The sequence below is a fragment of the Temnothorax longispinosus genome, chromosome 11, assembly GCF_030848805.1.
Source record: "Temnothorax longispinosus isolate EJ_2023e chromosome 11, Tlon_JGU_v1, whole genome shotgun sequence".
NCBI lineage: Eukaryota > Metazoa > Arthropoda > Insecta > Hymenoptera > Formicidae > Temnothorax > Temnothorax longispinosus.
Genome location: NC_092368.1, coordinates 109,687 through 130,932, shown reverse-complemented (window position 1 = coordinate 130,932; position 21,246 = coordinate 109,687). Strand labels below are relative to the sequence as shown.

The window sequence follows — 21,246 nt, the reverse complement described above, 5'->3', positions numbered from 1 at the left end:
TATCAAGTTCCGAGCAATTTACTTTCTAAAATGTAGTCGCCTCCAGCAGCGTATTCCACATATACCACGGTTATTTCCCCTCCCCCGTCCTCCCTTCTCTCCTGCGAGATATCGCTCGCGAATTTCGTTTCGCAGTCGACTCAGGTGGTCTCGGTCGGACAAGTATTTTAAAACCGCGGCGCGACCCCGACGATCGAGTACCGTGCCCAGTTCGCCGGTGGCTCGTTTGAATTTTAGAACGATAGTGGAAACTCGTGTACCTCGCACGACTCGTGAATTTAACTTTCCGGCGAGTGAGCGGGTGGGCCGGTGGGTAGGTGGTGCCGAGCGCGAATTAATTCACGACCTCCTGACAAACCGTTTGCCACTGGGTTATACCACTGTATCGCCGACGTACCTTTCCATATCCCTGTCGCGGACGTCTTTCGACATACGTCGAGTCGAGGGAATACCTATCTTGTTACACCACGCGAAACTCGAGAGATATTTAGACATCACACGTGTTATGTCCGAGCTGTTCCAATTATGCCATTCGTTTCAATTTCAAGTTTCAACTCGCGACTGTTAAACGTATTCAGAGCGAAATAGCGAGAATATAACAACCGATTACGTCTCGAAAATAATACGCGGTCTCGCCATTCGCCATCGCGCCAATAGGTTGAAACTCTCGTTTCTATCGCGATCGGTTTTCTGCGAGGGAAACGAGGGGAACACACACTCGGTGACATGCAGCGAACAGACCGTACCGGGAGAGACTCACTGAGAAAGGGAGAAGGAGGAGGAGGAGAAGCGGAGAAAGAGGAAGACGAACGGAGGAAGAGGAAAAACGACACGGGACCCCAGACCCAGACGAAGGAAGACGAGCTCGACGGTGACAAGGAACATGAACGATGGGCGCGACGGTAGTGCTGGTAAATTTGAAAATAAAATTTGACGTTTTTATTGAAATCCGAGGACAGAGCACCCGCGTCGTGCCGCGTCGCGTCGTATCGCCGACGCATATATACATGTAATCCTTCACGTCGGTGAGAGAGAGAGAGAGAGCCTTGGGGGGGGGGGTTTAATAGCGCAGTTACGAATGATGGATCTTAACTCGAACGTAACCGTCCGCTGGATGTAATCCATTAGCGTGCAATTCACTCCCTCGCAGAGATAATAGCGTGGTATATATATCGAAAATGTCTTGTCGCGTCGATGCGAAGACGATCGGCTCGCGGAGACGAAGAATGAGAAAACGGTAGAAAAGGGTGAAAAGCGGAGAAAATCAAGAGCTTGGCTTCAGTTAGAATTCTATCGCGATGCATATTAATTGTCGTGGTATTATAAAGTCGCACAACTTCGCTCATTACGAGCAACGAATAAACGGAAAAACTTGTCTCTTTTGTGAATGTCCTTCTCTAACAACATCGCAACTTCCCGATTCTAACTTGTTGACCAGTTTGTCGACGTGCGAAGCAGCGTTTTCGTGATCCCGCTCTTTCCACCGCAGCCCGATTTCTCTTTAGCATTACGGCAGAATTGCCGTCGGACGTCTTCTCGGTTCGCGTTGTTATTTCACGTTGCGTTCAAAAGGGGAAAAACTTACGCCCGATTCAATCGTTTACGCTCGCTTCTCGATAAACGGGGGAAAAGGAGAGGAGGGAATCTCATGGCACGAAATCGCAGTCCCTGTTTAGCACGTCGGTTCAAACGCTCGTGTTACGTAGGTGGTAATTGCTTGAGAATCGATTTAGCCGCCTGCACTCCAGCGACGTCGCCTTAACCGATACTGTACGCCCACGCCCGCGCCCGCGCCGCGAGGGCGCGAGCAATGATATTCCTGTCGATAACAATTTACGTTACGACCTTGATACGACATACGACAACCTGAAACACGCGTCTTTCCCGATCACCATGAGTTCAAACGAAGATGAAGAAACAATGCGCAACAATATGACAAGATAACGCATGTTGGATTCGAAACGGAAAGACGCCGCGCGCCGAATCACATAAAATATAAATAAAAATGAAACGAATCTGTTATCGACGAATTGAAGCAATACCACTCGTTTCACCAATCCTTTTTGTTCAATTTTGCGAATGTTACACATTACGTCTCTAACATTTTCTCGATCTATGTTTTACACATCATCTCGTATATATAATTTATACTTTCCATCACTTGTGTGTCGCGATCGATAACTTTATTCGGCTTACATAACGTCAGCTCGCTGTTCACGTCGCGTTTAAGTGCCGCAAATGTGACGGGAGAGAATTTTCGCATACGCATGTCGCGCTTGGAAGAAATGAAATGAAACACGCTCGGCGAGCCGCGGTACTATTGTTATGCAGTTAAATGACAAGGTAATCCGCACGACGGTGAATACAAAATACAAAGAAACGAGAGAGATGGAATCTGCTTATTCCTATGCGGTTAATGCACCGTGTAACGTAATACAGTTATAAAACGAGATACACGATTAAATCCCGTTTCGCAAAAATCCCGAGAGAGAAGTGATTTCAATTAATCATCCATCCCGCTGGAATTTCCGCGTTCAACGTGACCGTCCGCGTCGCCGCGACGCAAAAATTTACGAAAAACGAGCTGGAACATGACAAACGATCCGTTAACTTCCCGTCCACGTTTCTTCAATCTTCACTTGATCGTTGCCTTCGTGTAGCTGTAAGTGATATATATTCGGGAAGAAATGGCGGGGCGCAGATCGTTTCCGTGCGCGGAAGATAAATAATCTCTCGGAAATGTGTGGCAATATTCGTTTTCGAGTGCCGAGGGCGGCGGAATAATAAGCGAATATTTTTGTGACACGTAATTTCGTCTGCGAATGCCATCTCGATGTACGATCTGCCCCATAGGGAGTTAGCCGGAATCTCGATAACCGCGCGACCAATCTGCTTGAACCTACGGGTCAGTAGGTCAACCCCTGTATAACAATTTCATACATTCCTGTGGCAAATATCCTCAGCAAAAACCGTTTCCTTAATCGGGGAATATTCCGATTATCGGCGATGAAATATTGCTCCCGTTTAAAAGTCGCGTCGTAATAACACGATCATGATCCTTTATTTGTATCTTTAAAACACATCCTCCACGCTTTATGCTTCATTGAATTTACGATATTTCACCGCGCGTACACCGCGCGTAATAAAATAATAATTTTAATTACATCATACACATACACTTTGTAATCGACTATTCACGCGGATTCATTCCATTTACATTGCAAACCCTTCTTTGATAAAAATCACGAATATTCTCTTTGCCGATCCGTGCATTCGCGTGATGTGTGTGTGTGTGTGTGTGTGTTTGCTGGTTTCTACGCGCCATGAATTTGTCCAGAAAAAAATGTAATAAAAATCGCGACTTGATTGCACGTGGCCATTTGGGACATGCGTAGTACCAGCCGCCAGCTCGTTATCGCAATTTTTACAATTTTAAGAGAATGCGGCTGATTGTAGTTTCGTTGAATTGCCAAGTTCATGATCGTCTTTGATATCGTAACGATGAATTATTAACTCTTCGTATTTTCTTGCTTTTTACAAAGTTGTGGATGTGAACGCATTTACTCTCAACACCAGGGAAAAACTCGTGTAAATTTTTCGGAAAGCATTCTCGAATTCGATAGATACCCGAGGCAAAATGTAACTTCCGTGTGCCAAGAAAAAATGTGCTGTAAGTCAATTTTGAAAATTTTAGGTGGAATACCAGCAGTTACAAAAAAAAGATATGTTGCTGGAAAAATGTTTTTAACTGCACGCGACCGTATAATGCCTGCCGAAATCTTTCTTTTCGGCGCTTTATTCGCGCGCACGCGAAGCCGCCCGTATCTCGGTGGCCCGCGAGCTTAAAATTAACTCAATTAAAATCGCGGTGAGCACACGCCTGCGCCACTTTGGTTCTTCCACCCTCGCACGTAGACATATGCGCGCTAGTACACAGAACCGCCCGTTTTCTAGCCGGTCTTGAAATTATTGCCGCGATCTGAGCGCGGCCCATTGATTACCACTGGTAATTACAATTTCCATCCAGTCGTGCCCAATCTCTTCCACTAACTTCACACACGGGCCTCAGCAGGCCCCGCCCCGGTTCTCGATACCACTCGATACCTAGAGCGTGAAATTCAAAACTCTCTTCGTCGTGACGATAACGAGTAGCATTCAACGTACAACTTCTCAATTGTCGTAAATAACGATAGCAAGGTACGCGCAAACAGATCGAAACTCTGACCGCGTGAAACAGTAATTAGAGCAGATTTTGTCTACTAATTTACCTTATACACAAGTATTCGATGGTGAATATCTACGGAGAGGAAAAAAGAACCGGGTTAAAAACGTGGCGTGATATTTTGCAACAGAAATATAGAGAAATAAATTTATTTGTCGACCTTATAGCATTCTACGTTACTTGTATAACAATGGATAACTGGATATATACATATACAAGACATTTAAGAGGCAGATGCATATACGTAACGTCGCAGGCAAATGAAACTCCATATTTGCAGAGGCGGACTGTTACATGTGTACGACATTGCACGCGAAACTAGACTTCCTATTTGCAGAAATGAACGGCTACTTCGATCTCTAAAGCGATGTTGTATCTGTAACTACCGGCGTACTCTACGATTACGTTTCGCCTGCGAGCGATGCTTCTCCGAGATATCTACACCCACGCGCGCGTGTGTAACTCCCGATTAGTATCGTGCACGGGGTATCGATCTTACGTTATACTGAAGAGGGTAATCTGTGTGGTACCGCGCGTACAAAAATATATCTCTAGCTTTTTCAGATTTTTATTAATTAAAAGCAAAAATAAAAAAATTAAAGAAAGTGCAGAATCAAAGCGTCACGCGTCGCGTCGCAGTATTTATTAACTTAACCATTTGTGACTTGACGAGTTTAATCGAGTTTCATAAATGCGACACGTTTAATATATGATTTGGCATTACGTCTGACATGTAACTTGTTAATACTTTATCTTTCCGAGGGCCTATAAGAAAATATCTGTGACACACACGTAAAAGAATACATATATACTTTTGCCCGACGATATATTGCCCTCTCTCCGAAACACTTCCAAGCGATTAATGAACGTAATGCCTGTTATGTGATCAAATGAGACGCCTGCTTTGCTCGATAAACGAGATGAAATTTAGCTTTCTTTCAGAACTCCATCATGCAGGCTTTTAGTACCTTCGCCTTTCGCTTCATCAATTCATCGCGACGCGATACTCCGATAAAGAATGACTTCATTCCCTCGCAATACGTCGCAATACGTCGTGACGGTTAATTGCTTAATTTTAGATTTTTCGTTGACTTCGTTTCACTCGACTGGTTAAATCCGATAATGAAATCTATAACAAATAAATTCCGTGTATTTCATGCCTCTCTCGCGTCCGCACGAAAAGCGATTTTACAGATTGACGAATAATTTCGCCGAATGTCTCTATACCTTCCCGGATTTGCGTCAATCCGGGACATGAGATAAAAATATATTGAAACTTGTCACACAATATTAATGTCTTATTTCATACCTGTTGAAAAGATACACATTCGATAACTTAAGCTAATCAGTTGAGAACAATTTTTTTATGTTGCGAATCACAGAAGGAAGTAATCTATATATGTCAAATACAAATATATCGCCAACTTACTCAAATTTCTATTAAAACAAAATGAAGGAATTTTTCATTTTTTTTAAACAAACATGTCTTACCTTAGAAAGAATTTTAACAAAGATCTATATTTTATAAGAATATGTCGATTTAAGATATCAAACTTTAAAATATTTATTTTATTTATTTTTTTCTGTCAAAAAACAAAATAAACGTTTCTCTTGATTTCCGATTTATTTATCGCGGATATGGTCTCTATTTTGACGTTAGCGTAGTCTCAGGTTCAATAAATAATCTTCTCGGCTTTTATAGAGAGATTGCCAAGTGATCGAGATGGATCCTGGATTAAAGAGCAGAGAGAAAATATATATAGGTGTGCCGTGGTCGCGCAAAAGTCCAACGAAATATCGCCCCCAGAGTCTCGTAGAAATTAAGCTCTCCGGGGTGTCGTCGCCCGTCGCGGATCGTCGCAGATCGGATGATGCACGACATGCTATGATCCTCATTTAATTTACCCGGATACGCAGCTTTTCGAAGTAAATTGGACTAAATTATCGGCGATGTCATTAAATGTTACGCGAACATTACCATGCTCGCCGCATCGTCATCCAAATGTGACGTTTAATTGTTATTACGTATATCGGTTGCGTTACGCGCAATTTGGAAGAAGGACATTGATCCTTCCTTTAACCGCGCAGTCGATTAAATCTAGAACGTTAATTTTACAACATTATATAGTTAACATTAATAATATTTAATTATATTAATATTAATATCAATATAAATCAGAATTCTGTAATATCATTATGCGTTGTTACTTTTATAGCAATTTAATTTTAATTACACTTTTAGATTTTACAAAAACTATTTGATAAAGCATTGAGAAATTTGAAATTATTCATATAAAGTGATATAATTATGGAACGTGGATTCAAGTTGCGTTTCAAGCAATTTGGTACGAATTCTGATATATTGCGCGTAGAATAATTTACCGTAGTTTACGTAATTTACGTAATTTATCTTCACCTTTCATATTATAAAACGTAATTACGAGGTAAGAATATACACTCGATGGGATATCTAAAATTACGATTTTATAAATAACGAGCGCGATTCTAAAGGGAAGGACGAGGACGCACTTGAAGAAAATGAATTGGAAACGAATAGCAACATCGAGGAAAGCAATTCGCACGCTCTCGCGCATCGACTTTGATGCGGATTTAATTAATCTACGCCCGAAGCTTAGTCCGTGCGCGCGCAGCGTCAAACGAGCTTAACACAAGGGGCTTTCTGCGAGGCGTTTTCCATGCGAAAATTCTACAGTGATATCTCCCCGACGTTCCCTTTCCATTCCGAGCCTCTCCCAAGGCTGTCTGCAAGGAGAAAAATAAAATAAAAATAAAAAAAAAGATGAAGAGATCAAAAAGAAGAGTAGAGCGACCAGGAAACCAGAGTGAAATTTCGAGCCACGGCGTTGAAAATAAAAGGACGAGACGAGAGTGTGCACCAAAATAGAGAAGATAAAAAAAATGAAGAGAGAGTGAGACCGAGAGACGCGCCGGGCATCGATTGATTGGCACGCTGACGTGCGTGGCCACGATGGATGACGCTTTATTTTCCACCCGGGGTATACCCCGATTATGGATTGAAAAGCGGCCATAAATCCTCGTGAATACTTTACAGGTACGTTCCGGCAGGTGAAACGGCGGATAGGGAGAAAATTTCATCGCGGCGTTGCGCCATCACGAGAGAAGAGGAGATGGCTGAAAAGAGTGGGAAAGCAGGAGAGCGGGAGAACGGCAAAGGGATACGGCCGGATGAAGAAGACGGGAAAAGAGGAGAAAAGGCTCACTCTCGGGCCAGCCACCGAGGTGTTGGCGGGAGGATGTTACGGTGGATGCTCCAAAATTCAATTTGTCGGAACGCGAGAAGAACGTTTGATTAAATGCCTCCGTCGGAGAACCATGCGTTATCATACACGGATTTTTGATCGTTTTCCGCGATGATCTGCTTGGCGCTCACGCTGGTCGTCACTGTTACTTACAATTAGAAAAACTAAATTCGTGCTTAACCTCCTCCCGCGATCGTGTTTTTCTTTAACGCGAAATTTTCCTTAACGCGGTACGAAGATTCTCGAGCTATTTCGGGGATTTTTGTCGGAGTGCACGTACAGCCACGAGAGCGGCGTACATTTCGACGTAAACATCGCAAAAAAATTTTCTTATAGATGAGTAGACAAGGTAATTATTAGCGGGCAATTATATATATCAAATCGACACACGTTACACATATCATATTTAATTATACAAACATTTATTCGGCTATAGGCTAACGCGCGTATCACTCATTTATGGCTTGCTGATGCTGAGATCACAGCATGCCATAAACGCGAGAGTACTCTCCGTTTAAACAATTTTTTTTAAGGCTCGAGTCGGCCGAGCGGCCCTAGGATTGCTCGTAAAAAAAAAACTCCAGTCGGTACTACGAACTGTGAAATCTGCGTTGAATATTTCACAGTTCAATAGATATACGCATACTTCTCTTTCTAGCAAATATCGTACGGCAAACGTGCGGGGGAGGTTTCAAGGGAGAAAAGGCCGCGTCAGAGTGGCTGGTGTACGTTCTCGTATACACATATCGTTAAACGCAGGATTCGCAGTGTCGAGTAAACTCACCCGTAGATCCTTCAGCCGATATATCGAGTAGCAATATTCTACCTAGTCGAGAACTGCGTACTTTGAAAATACCGGAGCACTGACTTTTTAAATTAAAAAAAAATCGATAAAACGTTGATATATACATCCACGTGATTACGGTTGCCGAAAATCACTCCGCAATAGCAAACAGGAGTCGAGACGCTTTACCTAAGGCCGCAATTTACGCAATAATTTACGAAAAAGATCTAAAAGAGCAGGGAAATGACCAAAGGACAGGAGAAAGAGGGGGAGAGAAACGCGATTTGTAGCGGTATAGGAGAGCAGAGAAGAAAGAGAGAAGAGCGAGTGCCACCAACCTCGTTGATAAAATGCCGGATACGTTCGACGTATGCGCGTAACTTCCAAAATAATGAAAAAAGCAAGAGAAATATCCTGGCCGGTTTATCCGACTCCGCTTCGATTTCGCGAGAGCGAATATTCCGCGAAAAAATATCGCTGCGCTTAATCCGTGAACGATCATAGCTACACGCCGGTGTAGCCGATACCCAAGCACGTATCCCATTGCAGGTACGCTGAATTTGTTCCAAATACAATGAAGCAAAGCAGGAAGCCAGTGACGGCTAAATGCATAACTCAAGTGACATAAATATCTTTGATATCCACGCTGTGTCCAAGCGCTAGCTACTCTTGTAAAACCTTAATAAGGCCTATACGACTCGTGAAAGCAACCAAAATCCTACAAAAGTTACGTCACGCATTTAAATATAGTGAAATGATCAATTAACCCACCAAATAATAAACAATTTGTTCAAAAAGTTATTTTTACTGATTTGACATCTTTAATTACATTTCTCTATCTTGTAATTATTTGATATTTAAGTTTTATTGATTTGTTTACTATATTAATTTTATTGTGCTAAAATAATGTTCTCGTAGGAGATATAGAAGACAATAATAATAATAATATTTTATGTAGCCATATATATATACATTAATATAATATTATTATATATATAACAATATATAATATATAAAAGGATAAATATATATTTTATATTTTATTATATAGGTATAATAAAAATAAGTATAATTATTATAATTTAATTTATCCCTGCGGGGATATGCAATAAATTACGAAATTATTATAATTTAATTTTTTTATTTCTGGAACTAGACCTTATACAAATTTTCTTTTCTATTTCAGTTCCACCGGAGCAGCCAACCATTTTGGATCGATGGGGCCGCATCTTGAACGGCACAGCTGGCCCTTATGAGGAAGGCGATACACCCTATCTCACGTGTCGCGTCACGGGTGGTAAGCTAGCACAAAATACAATTATATAATATGTATACGCCGAAAAACTGCCCCGCTAACTCTGTTGCGACACATCTACACTTATCTATACAGGATATCCCAGCAAGCTATTTTATGTTTATGAGCTTGTCGATTAACTTAAAATTGTCCTTAAAAATAAAAGAAAGAACGTAATCAGTCAGTTTTTAAATTATGGGTGATTGAAGATTAAGACAAGTTTGTACGACCGACATTTGATATACGCGCCGAAAGGGATGATGTACGTATTTCCGAGGAAACCTTCCGAGAATAAATCAGCAAATTTCCACCGCATGCTCTATCTCTCCCCCTCCCCTCTCTCTCTCTCTCTCTCTCTCTCTCTCTCTCTCTCTCTCTCTCTCTCTCTCTCCCTCCCCCTTTTTCTTTCTTTCTCTTTCTTTTTGACATCATCGGGAATAAAATTCTTTCCCGTCCCATCTGGAAAACTCGCGGCGAAGTAAGATCTCCCCTTTTTCCATCGAGTCCCGCCTAGGTCACACGCGGCACATTTTTGAGAGTTGTCGCTTGCGGCAACCTCACCGCGAAATCGTTTGAGAAACTTCGATCGTGGTTGGAGTCACTGGTGTGTCGCCGGTTATTAGATCAGCCAACTTTTTATCGGCGACCGTGGCTAAGTGAAAAGTTCAGTGAAACGCGAGGATGGCCGTTCTCCCCTCCCCCCTCTCTCTCTCTTTCTCTCTCTATCCCCGCAGTTGAGTGCGGGGTATCCTCGGGGTTACCTAGATTGGTGCGTGGATCGAGGACCAACGGAGGCGAGAGAAACTGAAAAGAGATGGAATGGGACAGGGAGCACTCGAGCGACGCTCCCCGCTGTTTACTTTAGCAACTGGATCTAAATTTCTGTTTATAACTGCGGCAACTTCTTCGGGCCGCCTTAAAAGATTATTTCCAACCCTGCCCCTACTTCGTGGGGTTCAACCTGGTTGCCGCTCGTTTTCAATGTCCGTCGTTCTCTTACGGAGACGTCCTTCGAGCTCTCACTGTGATTAAACACTGTACGCCTCCTGGTCTCCTTCTCGGAGGTCTCCTTCCTCCCGAAATATGCTGAGGATGAAGTGTCGTTGAAGATCTTAAGTCGCGTCGCGACAAAATTTGGTAAACTCGAATCGCGCCGAGTGCAGTCTCATCTGCTGTTTGAATATTCACTACTGCTGTATGTCTCTCTTTTTCTCTCTCTCTCTCTCTCTCTCTCTCTCTCTCTCTCTCTTCTCCCCCCTCTCCGTCCCCTTCTGCTCGTCATTATTTAATTGTTTTCATCAAAACGTGACATACTTTTAAGATAAACACCGGATTTATGAAAATGTCAGGATTTCAGCGAGTTAACGTTTAACAATTTAGATTCACAAATTAATTAAAATCAAAAACTATTATGCAGTGTCACGTTTACGTCACAGTTATTTATATCGGAATTATTATATGAATGAAACTTTAATTATATTTTAATTATTTCGTAATTAAGTTACGTTGATTTAGGTATATTCTTTGATTACTTCCAATATATTATTTTATTATAACTTATTTATCGCAACGATGCTGAATCGAACCTATTTCTTTTTATTACGGAATTACACAAATATGTTGAACCGATGTAATCTGTCAACGGCAAATTCCTATCGAAACGTCCGTTCATCGATGAACAGCGTTATACATCACGATATATTGTCCATCCTTCTCGTTTCGTTAAAAGCGGAAACAAAACAAAAACGGCAGAAAGTGAAAGCAAAAAGAAGGAAGATATTGGTCGGCTTCGTTACCGCGAGAGGAGATGAATCTCGCTATTAGAATCGCCTCGAGCAGTCGTATTAGTTATCGTTGCCAAATACAGGCAATGGATAACGGCGGATTCGGTGCCCTTGTTCATCGCAAGTTCCACGTTTCGGCGGACGTGTATGTGTGTGTGTACATATATTGAAATATACAAAGCCAAGGGAATATTGCCGTATGCAGATTCGATGGGAATTGCATTCACGCTGCGCATCGATCAAACGCATTGCGGCGTATAAATTGAATATCGAGAAGATTGGCTTATCCTTAACAATACATTCGGCGTCGCGCTCCCGAAGACTTCATCCGCCGGACGCGAATCCAGCGTTTTAATTTAATTGTAAATAACGCTTACAAAGGAGCAGGAGTGAAATCGATCTCTCGCGATCAAGTATCACGGCTGGCGGAACGAGAGGTGACATTTTCTTCTCTTTTTTCTCCATCTTCTTTTTCGCTTTTAAATCGTTTGAAACTCGTGGCGAATTTTGATCCGATTCATGGCTGCGACGTATAGAGTGCACGAGACGAGTATAATACGAGCATTAAATGTCAAGCGATCTTTTGCCAGTCAGACAACAAAGCGCGGATGGCGGCGAAAGAGAGAGAAAGAGAGAGAGAGAGGAGTCATGTTTTTATTTAAAATTAAAAACTCGCTTGTTAAAACAATCGGACGACGTTCCCGGTTGTAAGTGACAGGCTGACATGTGACATTCCGCTCCGCAGGAGCCTTTTTTGCGCGAGCGAACGTGCGTAATTCGCGTAGTTATCAAAATGCCGAAAACAGATATCGTAGCGGTATCATAATCGACGCGCGTTCGCTTGCGTATACTTTCGCTCTCCTCTCATAATGACGAGCTACATTTCTATCGAATTTTCGAAAATTACAGTTCTGTTGTAAACGCGCCCAGCCGTGGGACGTTTGCCGTTCCGCTGCTCGTTACCTTTACGACACGCGGTTATCCGTGTCTATCCGTGCTAGAAAATTGTCCGGGACTTGTGCGACACGCGTGTGGGATACGCCCCGGACGGATCTAATCTTCATAAAGCGAGGTACGCGGTGCCTGAAACCTGGAACAACTGCGCGACGCGAACTCTGAAAACGGGAGCCGCGCGAATCTCTCTCTCTCTCTCTCTCTCTCTCTCTCTCTCTCTCTCTCTCTCTCTCTCTCTCTCTCTCGCGTAATTCGGCCGCCGCGCCGTCTTGTAAAAACAACACCATGTGCCGCGTAATTAAGCGGCGCGCTATGTTAACGTTGATGTAATAAAAATGGGAATTTAATATCGCGCTCATCATTTTCGAGTTTGCCACACCATTTAAACGAAGATCGATCGGTAATACCACCGCTGCGTGTATAAATAAGTTTTCGAGTAAGTCACGCGAATATCTACACGCGGGCGAATGTGTCCGTCATCAAGAAGATATTAACGCGAGATATTACTCTTTTAACATTGATTTTTTTAATTTACACAAAAGTTAATTAGAAGAAAATAACCTTCCAGAGTATCGTTCGTTACAGTTTTTTTTTTTTCGTGGACGCGATACCGGAAAGAACCATGATGTAATGAGAACATGGCACAATTATATATTTCTCTCGAGCATTCTGTTACAATTAGGGATTTACAAGCACGCCTAACTCTCTTTACGTAGAGGATGTATCCGCGTTATCTATAATTTATGACAATGCCGGCGAGAAAATTTTACGACTCGCTCCGCGCCCAGAATTTATTGCCAATTACTTGACTTCGTGCCCAGAAAGAATCGAGGGTTCTTCCATAGAGGATGTATATACGCACGTAAAGGAAGGAAGTCCTTCGCCCTTCTTCACGCCACATTTCCATCCACCCGTCGCGTCGGCGTCGGATGGACGCAAGGAGAATTCACCCCCTCGCGGCACGTATAAATTCTTATATCGCGGATGATTACCGGTCGACAGCGGCGCTTGAATTTAAGGGTACAACCTTGATGAGAGTCTCGAATCGCGTCTTCGCTCCACCGCTCCAAGATATTCCAGTCACATCTCGAAAACCGTCCGCCGAAAATGAAGAAACGATTATCGCAAGCAAGGAAAGAAACGGCATCGAAGATGCGATTACAGAATAGCTTGTTTTCGCTGCTACCTCAAAAGAGAAGAAAGAGAAGAGACGCAAACCGAGGAAAAATAATTTTTCCACCGATGAGACCCGCGGGAGAGACAATAACTCTTTGGAATATAACGTTTCTCGAAGCGTCCGTTAATCCCAGCAACCTGGCGACAAGCGCGTGACGAAAATTGAGATATCGAATTTGATTTCCGATTCAAGTTGGAAGAGAGAGGAAGATTCCGGCGATTGTTGACCGACGCATACAATTAAATGCAATTTTACGCTGCCGAATATGCAATTTTCCACGTATCTAGCAGGATATCAAGATCGTGTTCTTTCCGTTGTTTTTGTATTTATATTTTATATTTATAATGCAGCCGTGTTCTCTTAAGTCACGCTATACATATATACAATACATTTCTTATTCCGTTGATATTATTTGGTTTTATTAGTTAAAATAATGTGTAGCTCTCTCTCTCTCTCTCTCTCTCTCTCTCTCTCTCTCTCTCTCTCTCTCTCTCTCTCTCTCTCTCTCTCTCTCTCTCTCTCTCTCTCTCTCTCTCTCTCTCTCTCTCTCTCTCTCTCTCTCTCTCTCTCTCTCTCTCTCTCCCTCTCTCTTTCTCTCTCTCTCCTCCCTCTCTCTCTCTCTCCCCCCTCTCTCTCTCTCTCTCCCTCTCTCTCCATATAGGTGGAAGTTGGTTCGCGCATTGCGTGATAAAACTATAAGATTGCAGATAAATTGCTACCAACTATTCACATTGCAGATTTTTTTCTATATCTGCAAATTGTGCATGTAATGATTAGTCGTCAGTTTTCTGCAGGTATTGTCTATTGTAGCAATAGACATCCAGTAGTCAGCCGGTTTATATTCCGATATCATTCCCGTTTACCTGTGTTTCTGTGTGAAACAAACGAATGTTTCTCTCGCCAGTCCTGTAAAAGTCTAAAATTTTTCGACTATACAACCCTGCAAAACACTTTCCCTATTTCCTCGGAGCGTACGTATAAACTGCTCCGTTTATCGAGTACGTAGCTCGAAGATAAAACAAATACGCATTTATTCTCCCCCTAATCTCCGATGCGACACATCGCGGTGAACGTCGCGAATTTTCCGGAGCCGATGCACCACAAAAGCGCGTACAAGCGGCGTAATTACTGTAATTGCATAATTAAACATTGAATTAAATTGATTCTCTGACCGCAGATAATTATAATCTAATTTATACCAATTATTAAATATTTGCCATTCTAGTAGATTGCTGTGATAGTCATTTATATTAGAAATGAATGTTTTATTTAAATGCGCGCGCGGTTTCTGTAAACATTGTCCAAAATGTCGCTGTATTTACAGGATTAATACAATAATATTAACTATATACGTTGATACATTGTTCCCGTTTATTGTCTCGGAAAGAGTCGAATTTCAGCTGGGGCACGTTTCCGTACGGTACATCCGTGCGGGGCAGCGCTCGATTGTAAAAATTCATTGCGCCGTGGTATTGAAATCAAATGCCAGAGGATGATAAGAACGCGCGCCAACAAGGGAGAGCATCGGCGAAGGAATTTTTTGCAATGCGAAACCATAGGAAATATTCGTCGGACACCGCGGAGAGTTTTTACTGCGGAAATCGATATTGGTCGGCCGGTAGACCGGGAGAACTATCGGCGCCACGATTCGAATATGATAGCGCATCTCCGTGGGGGGAATCGGAAAACATAATCCAGTTCTGGGAGGGATGGGTAAGGAGGGGTAAGGAGAGGGGGCGAGCACGTAACCGGAAAACTCGTAAATCGCGAAAGTTCCAATCGAAAATAAGATATGGCGCGATAAATGAAAATACGAGATAATGCTGGTTTTGCTGGCTGGAGATGCAAACGCAAAATAAAAAACGATACAACTAGTGCAATATTTAAGTACAGAATCTTCCACCGAAAGCACTGGGAAGATTAGCCAGTCGAATAAGGACGAAGCGAGTTCGATAAGAAAAAGCCCCGATCATATACATACCTATATAAATGTCACACGTAAACGTCCACGTAAATGTCGTCGTAAATTTCCTTCGACTCATAATCTCGAATAAAATTTACTGCTGACGATGAACGGCTGCAGTTTATGACCGTAAGTAATTCGCCGGCTTTAGCGTAATCGGTATGCGACATAATTGTACGAACTCGCGCTCCCAGAATGTCTACATTGCACGTTTCGGGAATATCCAGCGATGGAAAATCCAGCATTCAATAATGCAACAGTCGATAAAACCCCGGATATCACGGGAACGACGAAAATATTGATATTGGAGGCGTAATAACCGTAGCTATTGGTTCCGCGAGCCGAAGACGCAAAAATCTCCCTACGTATCGCTGCTTTTATATTTCCGTAATACCTTTTTTTACCGCTTTCTCTCGATAGGAAAAACATTCCCCGATTCGCAGACTTCCTTGCGAAATATTTCGTTTCTATATAGCGCACGCTTTTCTAAACTTTTATGCCCCGATCACTATGAATACAATGACGTCTTTATATTATTATGTTAAACGCCTCTGCAATTTACGAGAAAAGGCATCTAATACATGCAGCTACTGATCGTGAGATCGCCGCGAAGATGCTATGCGAGAAAAGTATCACGATCGGTTTTAATCAAACAAGGAGTCTTCTCTAAATCATGACGAGACAGGGGTCGACGGTGGCAGGGGTAAAGGAGCTGAGTCTGCCGAGAGGATTCGCCGAGTACTCGACGTAGTAGGTATTTGCTTTAAGCGGAGTTCGAACCAAAACTTGTTAGATGCCGACCCAGGCGCTTGTGGACCCAGGTCTTAATCCCTCAAGATATCGTCCGGTATCCGCGGATTAAAATCCGCACTTTAGTGTTCTCCCTCTGTCGCTCCGCACAGCGCAGATAGCACACCAGTTGTCGCCAGATTCGAGGGAAACGAGTGGCGGGGGTGAGGGTGCGCGTCGCGTCGCGTCGCGTCGCCTCCAATGTCGTATCGGTCGGGAGGTGAGCGGAAGTCGGAGGTTGGGGTTTGAATGTAGTCCGAGTGGTTAAAGTCAACGCCAGGGGCGCGCCAAGATCTTACCCTCGCGACCATCACCGTTATTCGGCTCAACCACCACGGTCGACGACCGACCTCTCGCTCATCCCTAAGTACTCATGCAAACGAGCGGCTGAGCTTACGAATTAAGTGGAACCGCTGTGTCGTTATAACGCGCCGTCTGCTCACTGAAAAATGCTTACCGTCGAATTAAGCGTACAGCACTCCGCGGACGAATGGGGGCTATTCCGTTCCTTTTTCCTCCTCCTTCCTGCTTTTTTCCTCACTTTTTCTTCTTCCTCCGGGAATTTCCTTATGTGGCGAGATTGCGCGATTTGTGTATATAATTAGCAGCGATGAGACCGAAGTCTTTCACATGCGCAACTATACGTTATTATAGATTATTACGCAGCGTAAAACAAAACGCGTAAACAGATACTTGGAAAATTACAGTCCACCATCCTCGTACGCCGTACTCTTGTAATAAAATACTCGTTTGTACGAAAACATTTCCAAGTGTTGCTATAAATTTACGGGAAACTTCGGAGGCAGGTTTGAGCACAAGACAGTTTTGAACAACTGTATTTTTTGTGCGAATGAAGAACTGCCGACTTTTCGGATGGAAGCTATACTGTGGATGAGAAATGTAGATTCTCGACAGTCAGTAAAACTTTGAAAGACGAAAATTCTTCATTTGAAATCGATCCGAAAACAAAAATTGTCATTCAAAACTGCTTTGCGTTTGAAATTCCTCCCTTCTCTAAAAGGTCCAGTAATTTTATAGATTTAGATTATTGTTATCTGATCACACATCTCGAATATATTGGCATTCGGACAAAATTTGCTTGGGCGATTAATTTTTTAAACGAAAAAGCTGTTGATATGTCAAAAAGGACGCTTTCACATTTTTATCTCAACGCGATTCAAATTTCATGGAAGTTAATTAAAATTTTAAAAATGTCCAATACGCGTAAAGATGAGAGGTATTTGTAAATGCAAGAAACGGAGTCACAAGAAAGTCTTTTCTCTTTTAAATTTATTACATTTCCGTCGCGATTCAGATAAAACCTAATAAACATGATAGAATTAATTTCGAGAGACGGCAATATGGCGTTCGCTAGACGGAGCAGCGGCGCGGCGGCGCACAAGAAAAGGGAACGGAAGACGAGAGCGATGAGAATCAGAACCAACGAGACGGTTAAAACGCAATCAGGATTGGCGGGCATCGTGAATAACAATGATATGGAACTAATCTAGGCGAGAGGCCGTTCCCACATCGGCTATGTGCGTCGTGTTTTCCGGCTGAAGATCAGGTTGCAATTTTAAGTGTCGCGTCGATGTTTTGCATCGGACCTGATTAAATTGTGTTTCCGCGTTTCCGGTGCCGCACGCTACCGTGAATAACAATGAAACGATGGCATTTGAATGGCACATTTTTCCCGCACTCCTGAGGCTCGAGGGATTGCTCTCGTTCATTTTTTCCGGCGATTTTTGTCTGACTGTAGCACTACAGTCAGGATCAAAAAAGTTTTCTACAACGATATTTAATTCCATACAGAATTAAAAACTATAATCTAAAAAAAATAATCACATGATGGTGTTAAATCTCACAATCAAGTATACATTCCAGAGAGAGATTTATTTTGCTATTAAATTAAATTGAGATAGTTTTTTAAAATTAAAATATTTATATGATTTGCGATAAAATATATCTTTGTTTATTGTACTTTTTTTTCGTTCTTAATAAAATTTGTAATTCCAATAAAATTTTTCAAATATTTCTTGGGACATATGTGGTCCAGTGGTATTGGATGGATTATGGGAAACATGTATAACGGTTTTCATAAACAAAATAAAATCCATTTTTCACAGTTTTGAAAATTCGAACCTTTGATGGCCGTCACTTTACCAATACTGCCTCTACATGAATTTCTGCGGCTCGCGCTAAAAGTACAGATGATAGACGATGTACTTGCAACGATCTCTTTTATACTGCTGGTTCAGCTAAAAACATGATCGGCGTTTACTCTAGTCAAAAAAGAATTTTGCTTCAACGGCTTATAACTTGGACAATTTTTACTATTTCTTTTCGCTATTTTTGTTTCTAAATAAGTGTTATTACATGATTTACTATGCAAATTGCTTTAAAGAGTTATGGAAATTTTAATCTAACAAAGATTCAAGAAAGTTTTATTATCTAAAAAATTACTTGTCTTAAATATAAAAAATTAAATATAAAATAGTACATATTCTCCTTATTGTCAATCGATAGAATTAATATAGCGCATTTAATAATGTTGTATTTGTAGAATATTTTTAGATGCTTGATATGAAAATGAATTGTAACTTGGATGATATATTATTTATATGAAAATCCATTTTTACGAGAAAGAGAAAGAGGGAGAGAGAAAATTAGAGAACTGAATATACATTTTCAATAGGTATGAAACAAAGCGAGATTGCGCAGAGTTCCGACACTATTTCCTGTAAGAGGAATTATACCTCCGTTCGTATCTGGCGTAAGCCACAGTTACTCTCGTTACATGGTTCTCCCTTGATCACATCGTCGGCGTCGGTCCGTGTTCCACAACCCCGGCCAGGTAGCACAAATATTGGCGCGACGTAGCCCGCAAAGATAAAACTAATATCACGGTAAAACACCGATATCTCCGAGTGTCAAATCAGCACTTTTACTCCCGATATATTTAAAATAAAGGTACTCTAATTGGATGCGTATCACACTAAAGTGAACATTAATATTTCAGCATCGTTAAAAGATAACTATATTATAGCGCATGTACCTCTCGTCGTTTAAAAGATTTAATGAATTCATAATATAAAAATCTAATATCCCCGTGTGCATCGATTCTCTCTCTGCTTTTTATCAATAGATATTACTTCGCTAGATAAAACGCGGTTGAAACGCCATTAATAATTCCTCCCTTTATTTGTAGAAAATAAAAACATATTGTTTAAACATTTTTAAGTGATAATAGGTGAAAAGTTAAAAAAACAATTTCATAGTCAGGAGACGCATGGACGAGCAATATAACCGGGTTTACTTTCGCGCATACTTCATTTCGATCTTTCGAGAGAGAACCTGAACCCCGTGGGTCGGCCGTGTAATCTCGTTTTTAATTTTTCAATTGCTTTGATCGTTTCCGCCGCATATTCCGACCTGTTGTACAACCCGTATTTATTCGCCCACGTCCATGTCGGTGCGCGCAGCAACCTATGTATAACTTGCAGTTATCGAACGCTTCGAGACCGAAGTCTCCTAGTTTTTGCTTGGCATACCGGCACCGAAAGCTCCGAGAGGACAGGGAGGAGGTGTATTGGCTAATTTAAAAGTTCCCGAGAACTCGTCTACCGCTTAGTAGCCTCGGCAAAGCTCGTTGCACCGTGCATACGATCTTCACCGGTCTCTGACGAACGCTTGCCGCGAGCGCACATCGCTGCGTCATCCCTCGCTCGTTTTTCGACTCTGAATGATAGTTACAAGGATAGCTATTGCACACAGAGAACTCTTACAGAAGGTAATTAATTCTGGAGGGTAACTACGAAGGATGTGCCAACTAGCGAAATTCTTGCAACGAACTAGATCAAATATTTTCTTAGATAACACAATTATAAAATCTAAAATAAAATTAATGTCTTGTTTATTGCAGGTAAGCCACAACCAATGGTTAGATGGCTCATAAACGGCCGAGTGAAAGACGAGGAATACGAAAATAATGCTGGAGATGTAATCGAGAATAGGTAGGATAATTTCTTTCATCGTATTTTCCCATAGATATTTGTATATATAATATTACGTAGAAAATCTTTCTCTTATAATGACTTCTCACACGGATTAGTTTTATATATGTATTTATATATGTGTAACTTGTTCTAACACTTACAGATTAACGCTACAGCCCATCAATCGCTCTGACCTCGGTTCAAACTTTACCTGCGAAGCGCGCAACACGGACTTGGTGGATCCGAAGGAGACATCGATTTCCCTGGACCTCAATTGTAAGTGAATCTAAATATTTCTGTTGCATAGATTTAAATAGAACAATATTCTTATCTACGCGAAAGGAAATATCCACGTGGAAACATATTTGCACAACACAAATTTGCGTTTCTCTCGTGGTCATCTATAACAGCCGAATATTTTTATTAAAAGGACAAGAGTACAAGTAATGAAAGGAAAGATGGAAAATATAAATTCTTATCACGCGGCCAACAAATCAGAGGCTTCGCCTCTGAGCCTATCTTGTCTCGCATTAACGATAAAATCTACGAGACACCAAAAGTGGGCCAACATCCTTTGCTCTCTCGCCGCTGGCGAGTCGCCTTTAAGGGAAGATAAGGCGAGATAAGACGAGAAATATATTAAATTCACCCTCCGGTCCCACCCGGTTCGTTCGTCCCCCTGCTTCTTCTTCTCATTCCTTTTCTCTCCTGAGAAGGAGCGAGAGAAGAAGCATGAAAGGCAGACTACATCCTCTAGGCTCCTCCGAAATTAGAATTCTTCGTTAACCCGCCTAGGGCGGGTTTAGGGCGAGGTGTAGAATAGGAATAAGGTGACGGCCCTAATTTTCGTACTAAACCGAAAAATTGGCGAGTGGGATCTTATCTCGCGTCGTGCCTTATCCAACGATCGCGTCAAGTCTGCGACACGATGGGATTTTTGTATCGCGCGAGCCGATTCGCTACCATTTTCCGCGAACCTTTCCCTCCCGATCGTTATCGGTCA

At 42.0% G+C, this 21,246-nt stretch overlaps 1 protein-coding gene across 4 annotated transcripts in view; it reads left to right on the top strand.

Moving 5' to 3' along the window:
• The window catches only part of LOC139821681 (kin of IRRE-like protein 1), a 347,436-nt gene that overhangs the window by 276,361 nt on the left and 49,829 nt on the right, over positions 1–21,246 (top strand). For all 4 annotated transcript variants that reach the window (XM_071792913.1, XM_071792912.1, XM_071792915.1 and 1 more), the window contains 3 exons: positions 9,474–9,584; positions 20,171–20,261; positions 20,407–20,519. In XM_071792913.1, the coding sequence (XP_071649014.1) occupies positions 9,474–9,584; positions 20,171–20,261; positions 20,407–20,519 (315 nt within the window). The remainder of the gene's footprint in view (positions 1–9,473; positions 9,585–20,170; positions 20,262–20,406; positions 20,520–21,246) is intronic.